General features: G+C 43.8%; 1 protein-coding gene across 1 annotated transcript in view; it reads left to right on the plus strand.

Moving 5' to 3' along the window:
• LOC126154805 (inactive rhomboid protein 1) overlaps positions 1–12,115 on the plus strand; it is a 378,989-nt gene that overhangs the window by 13,928 nt on the left and 352,946 nt on the right. The window contains exon 2 of the mRNA XM_049916186.1: positions 7,492–7,774. Coding sequence (XP_049772143.1) covers positions 7,492–7,774 — 283 coding nt within the window. The remainder of the gene's footprint in view (positions 1–7,491; positions 7,775–12,115) is intronic.

Consider the following 12,115-nt stretch of genomic DNA (forward strand, 5'->3'; position numbering starts at 1 on the left):
GAAAATCTAAATTGTTCTCATTTATGTCTCATCTGCATTTAAAAAAACTATTTTCTAATTGTTGACCAACTTTTGAGTGAATATCCCGAATGGCTCTGAGCACTATGCGACTTAACTTCTGAGGTCATCAGTCGCCTAGAACTTAGAACTAATTAAACCTAACTAACCTAAGGACATCACACACATCCATGCCCGAGGCAGGATTCGAACCTGCGGTCGTAGCGGTCGCTCGGTTCCAGACGAATATCCCGACTTATTGTTTATTTCTGCCGTTCCCATTCACGTTTCAATCTCGAGTATGTAACTATTTAGTGAAATTTTACGGTTTCAGGAAAGTCTTTAAAGTTTAGGAGCAAACTTTTTCATATACTGAATAGTGTTTGTTACTTATTTATAAACTTGTTCAAAACGTCTGATACTTGCGTTTAATATATCTAACGTTACCATCTGTTTCAGTCCATTTTTAAAAAAAAAATCAGAATAAAGAATTAGAATTAACTTATATAAAACTTTGTGTGTCGTTTGCTGTGATCACTGCAAGGCAAATATTTTACAACACGTTGCACGCAATAGCAATTTTGTCAATCTTTTTTAAATTTAAAAATACTGCCAATTAGACTCGTCAATAGATGACACTTCTTTATCAACATGCGCTGAAATAAGAAAAACCACAGCACTGTTCGATTCAGTTGTCTGTTTTGTAAATGAGACAAGTTTCAATAACTTTTCAATTGACGCAACTTTTAAGTGTATAAGAGAGAGACAGAGAGGAGAGGTAAACACGATCTGAAAGTGAAACATGTTTTATGCTCACCTGTTACGACCTTTCTGGAGAACAAAAATCTCGTCTAAAGGAATCAACATGGATCTTTTGAAGGTCAGTTGGCTCTGATCGTCCTTAAGACCCAGGACGCAGCCACTGAACTCCAGATCGATCGGTCGGAGTTTACACTTTACTAGGTACTTCCTAGCAACTCTTTCTTACAGGTTACATGAAGTCAGAAATCGCAGGAGCAAAGGCGTGCTGGTATGCACATTGTGACGAAGTTTCACGACCTACGAAGCTGCATGAAAACAAAGGTGGAGGGTACTCCTGAAATTCCTATAACATGGTACACACACTAAATCCTAACAATATGGTTCCTTATAAACAAACCGTAACAGCGTAACGATCATCATTAATCGGTAATAACTTGGTTGGCTAAGGAACATAACACGGACGCGCAACGGCTCACACACGAAGATAAGGTTTATTTACGTAATGTTTGTTATTTGCTTATAAATTTGTTCCAAGCGTCTGAGACTTGTGGTTAAGATACCTAAAATTCTCACCTGTTTTATTCGTAGAGTACCCGAAAGCAAAGCTGACCATTATCCAGTAATGACTGAATCGTCAAACCCGACTTGTGCCTCGCACCAAAGAGAATCATGAAAGTTAACTGGGCACACAGTGAGTGAAGTGAATCATGGCTGATTAAAGAACTTGTTCGGTTCCACCTGAATCTAAATAAAACGGTTGCAGAAATATCACTCGTGAGATTCTCGCACTGTTCGTAGCGAATGAGGTCGATCGTTCTAGAGAATTCTAACTCAAAACTGAACTAACTCCCATCCAAAAATCAACTCTCAAGTACGTGCATAAACAGCACATCGTACCTAAAGTCGCTACGGAATGCCGACCGCTCTGCTACCCCGTCTCGTCTACACCTCGGTAACCTGTCTCAAATCTGTATTGCCTCCCGTCTACGTACAGAGATAGAAGAAACTATGAGGGGACGGACCAAGGTGAATTTGGCAGTGGTAGCAGGTGACTCTTCCAGTCAGCAAACAGGAAGAACAACACCTGGTTCCTTCACCTCAAAATTTTCCACTCTATTCAACTTCCAAAGTTGCAACCCGTTGTCCTTAGCGCACGGGTCTGCAGAAACGAGTCGCCGGTAGGGCCGGCTTTGAAGATTACATTCAACTATCTTCCCTGGCTGCTAATACAAGGTTAAACCAAGAACTTCCACCTGAATTCACCCAGTCGCGTGAGCTGTAATTACATTCACATTTATTCAATGTAGCCGTCATCTATGTTTAGGACAGGAGGTTATAGGCACACAGTGTGCTGAATATAAAATGAAAATAAAGCACTCAATTTTGGTTACCAGCGTGATTGTTCCTCCTGAAATGTAAAAAAATTGAGAAAACGCAGACTGGGAACAGAGGCATTGTCGTCTTGATCAAACCACGAAATTATAAAGCCACAAAATTAAAAGGGGCGATCGAGAAGTTTCCGTTCGAAGGCCATACAGCACAGAATCGTTATGCCAGTCAGACAAAATCGCTGTGGGCACTGAGGCAATCACGTCACTGATGCACCAGATTGTAGATAACCGTTTGGTAAAACACTGTGTCCTGCTGCGTGAAGAAGTCCTTAACTGCCTGCTCCACATACTCTTCCGACAGAAATCGTCGACCCTTCAAGGCCTTTTTTAAAGGACTGAAGACGTGATAACGGCACTGTAAGGATTATGAGGAAGGTGCTCGAGTGTCTCCCACTTGAGTTGGCGTAACGTCTGCGTTACGACATTTGTGATATGGGGACGTGCGTTATAATGACTCAGCAGTACCACTTTTCGCACGGAATTTGGCACACAGTTGCACAACGGTGGTTTTCCATAGGCATGCTGCCCCATACACATTCTTCATTCTTCTATGGATTTTCGGCACCCAAGAAAAGAATGTCATCATTTTGGTCCTTTTTGGACTCATTTTGTAATAAAGTCGCCATAGTTTACGTTTCCACAGTAGTGCACGTGTGTCAGAAAGGATCAAATGCAACAGTAGTCCCTTGCCTACATGTCGGTCGTTATATACCAGCATCTATGTCGCGCTACGTTGCACATACGCTGCAGCAACGCCCTCAAATAGGAACGTTTTGATTGTCCCTTTCCTCCTGGCCCACCTTGCGTTATAATATATTTTGAAATAAGTATTAACTATATCGCTAGCAACGATGAAAACCCTACATATTTTATTCATACTTTCATGCTCTCACAGTACTCGCCAGGTCCATCAACATAATGAATGGGTAACTGAGATGTTCTTTCCATAATTCGTATTACTGCTTGTAAAATGCATGTCTAACTCCACATATTGCCTACAGTCAAGCTACGAATTGAATCAGCTGCGCACTTCTGTTTGTAACAAGCTGTATTTTTCCACTTTTCACCACAACAGTGAAGCAGAGAGAGAGAGAGGACGGAAGGAAGCAAGCAACCGATCTTCGCCACAGCCATAAATGTGTAGTTGAAAGTGGGCACCAGGGACGAAGCTGCGTCCACCCATGCTGTTTCCCCAGCTCTGGTCTGGCCTTATTAAAACGACACGGGGTAACGTATCGGACGGCTAGCAAGTGTTCATGCGAAGACGTGATGGCTACGCGAAGGAATCTCTCCTTTATTTAAAAAAGAAAGTGGCGTGATTCTCGGAAGTATTATCGTCATTGGTATAAGACTTGGAGCTTTTCCAAACCTGGGGAGAAGTTAGAAGTTTGACAGAGAGACACCAAGAACGACGGTCTTGCTGCAGCCTCGTAGGCCATGCACGTGCAGATGAGTCACGAGCGCTGTTGACTGCCGTACGTGGCCGGCACACACGCATGCACGAGTACTAGAAGTTATTTGATACGATTTGGTCAGCAATGCTTTTGCGTCATATAATTCAGGAGACGCAGTATTTCTTAACTTTGTTGAGTTTGTTGTTGCGGTAATTGATGACTGTAGTTAGTTGTTTAATTTGCAAGATTCATATTGAATCTTTCAACGGTGTTTGCTCTTCAAAGTTCGCTTTTCATCAGCACTTTCTGATACGCTTTTCGCTTGATCATTGGCAATATTCATAACGCGATCCCAAAATCGGTACCAAGATTGGAGCTAAACATAGTCGTTTCTTGAACTCTGCATTCATTCACATATTATTGAAGGTTTTCCCACTTGAATGCGCATCAAACGAAATAAGGAGCATATCTTATACACTGAAGAGCGAAATAAACTGGTGCACACGCCCAACATCGTGTAGGGTCCCGCGAGCACGCAGAAATGCCGCAACACGACGTAGCACGGACTCGACTAACGTTTGAAGTAGTGCTGGAGGGAACTGACACCGTGAATCCTGCAGGGCTGTCCATAATTCCGTAAGAGTACGAGGGGGTGAAGATTTCTTCTGAATAGCATGTTGCAAGGCAACCCAGATACGTTCATCTCTGGGCAGTTTGGTGGCCATCGGAAGTGTTTAAACTCAGAAGAGTGTTCCTGGAGCCACTCTGTATCAATTCTGGACGTGTGAGTTGTCGCATTGTCCTACTGGAATTGCCCAAGTCCGTCGGAATGAACAATGGGTGTGAATGGATGAAGGTGATCAGATAGGATGCTTAAGTACGTGTCACCTACCAGAGTCATATCTAGACGTACCCCAACTGCGAACGCCCCACACTATTACAGAGCCTCCACCAGTTGGAACAGTCTCCTGCTGGCGTGCAGAGTTCGTGGAGTCATGAGGTTGTCTCCATACCCGTACATGTCTAGCCGCTCGACACAATTTCAGACGTGACCAGGCAGCATGTTTCCAGTCATCAACAGTCCAACGTTGGTGTCGACGGGCTCAGGCGAGGCGTAAAGCTTTGTGTCGTGCAGTCATCAAGGGTACAAGAGTGGGCCTTCGGCTCCGAAAGCCCATAGCGATGATGTTTCGTTGAATGATTCGCACGCTCACACTTGTTGATGGCCCAGCATTCAAATTTGCGGAAGGATTGTGTGGTGGTTGACCCGTGTATTTTATGCATGACTTAACGTTTGGAGGTGGGCCTACCTCTGTTAAATTCAGATTTAATAACACGTTATCCATTGCGTAATTGTTTCATTACCTTTCAAAAGTAAATTCGCATGATTGCATAGGGAGCCTCACTCTGCTTTTCGATCACAGAGACTTTAATTTTTGCCTCTCAGGGGTATACACTACTACAACCACAACCACTACCTCACACTGGTACAATGTATGTCGAAACTTCTTACATTCTGCGTGGTGTCTGTTTGTTCTAAATCGTGTCTCCCTACCACTTTCGCGCAACGACGCTCTGAGCGTGTTTCTTAGGGAATTGACTAGTTTGAACCTGGGACCTGTTGCTGGTAAGGAGACGCCAGATCACACATGACATGTAGAGTTCAGAAGAGTTCAGTGAGACTAGCGATGATATAATCAAATACTTAATGATTTCAGCGTCAGCTCCACTGCACTCCCTGTAAAAGAATCTTAATACTAACTAAATTTAGTGGAAGGGGTTCAAGGCTTTCCTATTTTTAGTTAGCTGGTAAAATAACGTCGAAAAAGCAGTGAAGTTTACCATTGGAATTTTTATTCTACTCAGAAAACATGCTTTATAAATTGCACTATAAAAAAGGAAATATTTTAATACAGGATTATAAAAACTAACTGTGTTCAACAAAAAATGTGAACGAATATTCCCTGAATGGGTTTCCAAGTTCTACAATGGATCGAAGGATGACCCATGCCATATCACATCTATGATCTAGGTTTAAGCTAAGTTTCATAGAAGAGAAAACTATCAAAATGGTCTACAGTGACCCTCAATTATCTTTAATTACTTATTTAACTTGTCGTAAATTACAGTGGCTGATGCGGCTTCTGAATAATTATATAACAGAAAAATCATCATGTTTCAGATTTTAACTTCTTGATGTGAATAGCACAAAGTTTAATTGACGATCTACACTAGTATTACGTAAAAAGGGTATGTAACAGATGAGACTTCTGCAGTTCTGAGGTAAGCCTTATGCGCTCTTATGTGGCATCGCGAGCGTTCATTACCTTGTCGGTGGTTATAGTCTGGGAGACGAGTCTTTGTTATTGACAGCTCGGTAGCGTCTTTCCGTTGCCTAGCGACCGCAGGCAGGCAGCCAATGACGGCCTGACTTTGAGCGGGTAGCAAGGGCCACGTTGCCGCTCTGAAACCCGGTCGCGCGCGCTTATGAAACTTACCAGTGTCTCGCGTGCAGGCGGTGCGGTCGTTCGTCGTTTGTCTGAAGTTGAATTCGCAGTTTATTTCGTTTTTGTTGTTTTTAGTGTTTCTTTGTTTATGTTTCGTTGTAAACAATGTCTAGTGCGGCGGTTAGTACCAGCCCAACACAAGAAGTGAAACGGAGGAAGAAAAGTGTGCTACACACCCAGGCCCGTGAATTCGTGTGCTCTGTGAGGGATTACTTTGAGAAAGAAAAGGACAAAGGTGGGCCCTTAATTCCTGTTGTTCAGGTTGTGAAGAGAACTGCAGCAGTAGAACAAATTAGTAATGCTAATACTTAACAATGGAAACCAAAACTGCTAATGTTCAACAACTTGCGAAAATAGTTTTCATTTCAGTTGTGAAGTTTAACAAATAACTTTATTATGTTTCAGCATCTTAGATACTTGTACTAAATAGCTCTTATCAGTTTTCGGGTTAATATATTTCAATCATCAACTTTAAATAAATTCACGCGTACCAATACGACTTGTATTTTGTCTCGCTTTTATTTCTGCTGCTAGAGAATGCGTGTAGCAGACAGGGCGCCGTGTGCTGTGAGCCACGTTCGGCAACAGCGCCGTCTGCCCGCCGGAACTGTCAGTACCAATCACTCGTCTCACGGACTATAGGCAGTGTCAGGGTCAGTGGGCGGCACAGCTCCACACACCTCGCTGTCTCGATAGCCACTCTCTAACTTCTCTTTACCACAATTTACTGAAGTGGGTTTAAGAATCAGGGTCTCAATGTTAACCTTAAGCTCCACCTACAAAAATTCTGTCCATCCAATGAGAAACGTTATACTTTTCGTGGTGGGGCAATGTTTTTAATGCTTGCTACGTAACAGAGACGCGTATAGTCTCACGCTAAAACTTGCAGCTGGTGTGGCCCTTTTAGCGTTATCGTAAGATTTGTAGTGTTCTTCTGGAGGGCTCTAACTTTTAACATGGGCTGGGGGCTGCTCTTCGCGATCGGCCGGCGGTGTGAGTGTCCGTCCCTTATCGTAGGGCCTTCTAGCTTACACGACTCTGCTCTCGGCTTCTGTTCTCGTTTCTCCCCTCGGAACTGCGTCTGTTTCACGGTGGGAAGGTATGACATGCATTTAGGCGTTCTTTTGTTAGTCTGTGGTATTCCATTTGCTCACTCGCTGATCGTATTACTTTGGTTAATTTAATGTCAGGATTTATTTGGAGCTATGTGACGTACTGCCGGATTTGCTATCATGTCTGGGTTTTCATGGAAGGTGTTGGATTTGCCTAACACAAACTCACCCCTACCTTTCGTGTATGGCTGTATACTGGTACGAGCACAACTTCGCCGATAACTTGTTGAAGCTGTTGTAAGCAGTTGAGCATTCTCGTTTTGAAAATGGAGTTCTCTGACGGCGGAGCCTGCCGACCTCCGACTGTGAGTGTGGCGCGGTGTTGCAGGCTGTGACCCGCAGCCGGCGCCGCGCCGGTCCGCGACGCCCGCCTCCTCGTGCGCCTCCACCTCCGCCTCCGCGCCCGCCTCCACCGCCGCCTCGGCCCCCGGGCCCGCCCCCGGCTGCGGCGGCGCGCCCCCGGCCACGCCGGCGGCCACCTTGACCGTGTCCTCTGCCTGCGGGTCCGGCGCCTCGGCCACCGGCGAACCGCCTGCCGCCTCCGCCGCCGTCGCCGCCGCCGCCGCCGGCCGCCTCGAGCCGCCGCTTTCGCGCACCGAAATCGTCAAACAGTGAGTACTCTCTTCTGGCAGTTGCAGCTGAACCTCTCGCAAACAACCCCACACCGACCGTAAGCCACTCGGGTTCAATATTAGACAGATGGCATACTAAACTTTGTTGATAATTACTTTAGGACTCAAACTCCGGTAGGCGCACAGGGTGTATACGGGGACAAGGAATAAAAATTCACGGATTATTCCTGGATTTTCCCGGACCCCGTTTAAAAAATAAGCTTTTTCCTGGGCGGAAATACACTTTTTCCGTGCTAAGTCACAATAGTTTTTCCGTAGATTTGTCCGTCGGAACTGCAAAACTTATCAATCCCTTGAATGGTTAACGTTTTATACAATGGCGTAGAACTTCCCGGAAAAAAAGATGGGAGAGAGAAGTTTTGGAAAGACTTTTAATGAAAAAATAAGGAGATGTTTTGAAAAGACATTTGATGTGCAGCAACATATACGCTGCGTATTTTCGTATTACGAAAGTATAAATTCGAATTGCAACAAACACAGCGCGTTAGTTTCCGGAGCGTTGAAATCGAGATTGCGATGTCCTTTTGTCCTTTGATGTATCTCATGCCACGTGATCTCGTCAGCCGATGACAGCATATATTCAGAGCATAGGACATGTATTATAGTCAGCCAATAGCAAGATACTCTTACGTAGCGCGAACACACAAAGAGGAAAAGTTAATGGTTTACATTAATTACATAGTATAGCTACAAGAAAAGCTATGCTTTCACGTATAACATTGGTCTCCAAGATTAACATGTTACAAAAGAAGCTAAGCTTTCACATTTAATATTGGTCTTATTTTGCATATGTAATACTTTAAGATACATCACACAAATGTGCTAGTAAATTTAAAATTATGACATAAATGTCTGGTCTTCTGGGCTCGAAATTCTTGTAAGTGGCTGGTCCTCAAAGTGTTCAGTTTTAAACGCTCTGTGATTTAGAAATTCATACCACTTTCTCACACGTAACATAATTCAAAAATGGTTCAAATGGCTCTGAGCACTATGGGACTTAACATCTATGGTCATCAGTCCCCTAGAACTTAGAACTACTTAAACTTAACTAACCGAAAGACATCACACACGTCCATGCCCGAGGCAGGATTCGAACCTGCGACCGTAGCAGTCGCGCGGCTCCGGACTGAGCGCCTAGAACCGCTAGACCGCCGCGGCCGGCGTAACATAATTCATCTCGCGCAAAAAGAAATTTACTCTGAAAGTACAGCTTCTCGAATCACTGTTCGCAATACTATCCGGAGACTGTTACAAATAGGTTCGATTTAGCAGTTGCCAGGGAGCGCCAGAAAACTGGCATTATTGCGCGTGCGCAGTTGCATTGGTGTAGGAAGCCCTATGCTCGTATGTATAAAGCACTAAGAGAGCTTACATTACACCATAAAAGAAACAGGGCATCAGAGGATACTCCAAGAGCATCGGATTTTCGTAAACCATAATTCGGCTCCAAGTGCACATTGCTTTTTTCCAGATTCACAATGAAGTAGGTCCCATCTAATATTAAGCTTTTCACTGTGGTTTTTGGGATGTAAATTTTATTGGGGTACCAGTACCGTACGATCTCATTTTCGGTTCTTTATTATGGCATAATAACATACATGGCAGAAAATGATAACGTGCACTTGAAATTCAACGAACAATTGGAACTAGCCAATACTGTGAAATGAAACACTTCGTTTCAAATAAAATAATTGTCTCAGCACAAAGATTAATAAAGCCAAATTTCTTTAGCAAACTTGCAAAAATAACTTCATTGTTCTGCAAGGCGATTAATGCTTGATTGCTAATAACTTGGAAATAAAATCAGAAAACTGAACTAATAATATATTTTTGTCCTCCGTAATCATGTGAATGGCCCGCATCTCGTGGTCGTGCGGTAGCGTTCTCGCTTCCCACGCCCGGGTTCCCGGGTTCGATTCCCGGCGGGGTCAGGGATTTTCTCTGCCTCGTGATGGCTGGGTGTTGTGTGCTGTCCTTAGGTTAGTTAGGTTTAAGTAGTTCTAAGTTCTAGGGGACTGATGACCATAGATGTTAAGTCCCATAGTGCTCAGAGCCATTTGAACCAATCATGTGAATGTATTTTAATTCACTTGATAGCTCCCGGCCACAGAAATCCGTTTTGTTTTCATTTGACGTGGGAGCTGTAAACGATGAGGAAACAGCGAAATCACTTAACGCAAACAGGGGTCACGTGGAAATTAACCCCCTCCCCACTAGAACTCAATCACCTCTGCGCATGTGCGAATCTGGCAGTTAGGGCGCGCGAGACAAAATTTTCTCTTTTGCGTCTGGCTGCTTCCTGCTACTGCCGATACAGCTAACAGCTACACTTCAAGTAGGGAGAAGCGGGAGAAGGTACTGCTCATACGCGAGTCAACTGCGCATGCGCCCGCTGGCAACTGGTCAAACGAACCTAATGTGAACAATTGTGACGTCACGCTCATAGCTAAGGCTCCTATAGGAGCTCTACTCATAGCAAGCAGTTTATTGTTACGAAGTGTTACATAGTCTTCGCCATACGGCCTTTGACATATTTTTGCTGTTTGCAGACGCTTCTGCGTGCACGGTGTTTTGTTGTAGATGGCGCATTTCCTTTGTCACTTAAGTTTTTTTTTCCTCTCATTTGTATTTTACTGCTGTCTCTAGTAGCAGGACAGAGTAACATTCTGTGCTAGAGAATCAGTTCTTACCAGTCAAAGTTACAAAAATTCCCGGAATTCCGAAAAATTCCCGGGCTTTTCCCGGTTTTCTACCGTATGAATAAATTCCTGGGTTTTTCCCGGATTTCCCGGTTGTCCCGGGTCGTAAACACCCTGGTGCACAAGGAGGCTTGGAACAAAGTTACCACATGTCACACGGGACAAGCGTGTGGTCTTTCGTTTCATTAAACTCGCTCAAAATCGCAAACTATTCATTGTGCAAATATGGAACTGGCGTCAGCGTGTTCCGCAAGCCTAGCCCTATTTTTTGTTATAGTTTTATTTAGTACAGCAGATTTTTAAGATGATTCACAAAAAGTTTACCAGTTGCTTTTCCTGCAGACATTAGTGAAATTTCGATAAGTGAGAGACTTATTTGTATTATTGAAAATAGGTGTGCACAGTATGCGAACGATAAGAATAAATCATATTTCCATCTGCTCCAGACCGGAACCCTGTCGGATATTTCTAACACGAGATACCTTGGGTTAAATGTGATACGTAGTTCTGTACTCGCGCGCCAGGAGGATAGCGTTCGCGTTGCACTTTGTTACGAGAAACAGACTGTTAGATCTATAATTAATCTGGTATTATATTTTATAATCAGCATCGTGGATATATCATCTCTCTCTGTCGACAGTCTATGGCCAAAGAAACGTTCATCGTGAGAGTTCAGCTTGTGCAGAACCGTAAATAACGATGTAATACTGGCTTGAAAAATACCTGCTTCCTTAACGGTGATGATATGTCAATACCTGCTTCCTTAACGGTGATGATATGTCAACTATCAAACGTTGTTTTCTGCGATATAATCATAAACATGAGATATCGCAAACATAATGAATCTACATGGAGACACAAAAGTCCGTTAAAATTTCAAAATTCACTGATTCAGGGAATATTGTAGATAGAGAGGTAAAACTTGAAACGTATGCCTGAAATGACTTGAGGTTTTATTGAAACCGAAAACTAGTGCAAAAACCGGCGAACAGATGGCGCTGGACATCAATACGTCAGAGACGCCGCATGAGAACACCCATTACTGCAGAATCTGTGCTACCGAAAATCCTGGAACTTCGTGGAAATCCCATTCCATGACGAGACAGTCACGGTGTTGTGTGGGTTTACCACATAAGTCGTCATCGAACCCGTTGTCTTCAAGGAAATGCGAGGTGCTGCTTTCCAAACTGTCTGCGTGACGGCTGCGAGGTATGCATCGTTCCCTAGCTGGTTGTTAAACACCTGCTGGAAGGTACGACTTCTATGCAGGATAGCTCTCCGTCCCATAATGCTACACCTTTCAAAGATCTCTTGCGCATATTGTTTTTTGAGGTTCGCGTATTGAGCAGCTACTTACGTCGAGCTTGGCCTCTCAAGTCCTCTGACCGCATCCGTGTGATTATTGATTGTGGGTTTACCTGAAATCGCAAGTTTACCGTGACCGTCCGACCCCATTAGAGATATTACAAGATAACATCCGATGCCATACCTCCTGATATGCCGTACACTGCTGTCCGCAACATTGTCCCTCGATTATAGGTATTGTTGATGAATGACGGTCGACATGTTGAACATATGTTATAAAGAACATCGTCTTTGTTAAAAATCAATTGTTATGCTA

Source organism: Schistocerca cancellata, chromosome 2 (assembly GCF_023864275.1).
Source record: "Schistocerca cancellata isolate TAMUIC-IGC-003103 chromosome 2, iqSchCanc2.1, whole genome shotgun sequence".
Lineage (NCBI taxonomy): Eukaryota > Metazoa > Arthropoda > Insecta > Orthoptera > Acrididae > Schistocerca > Schistocerca cancellata.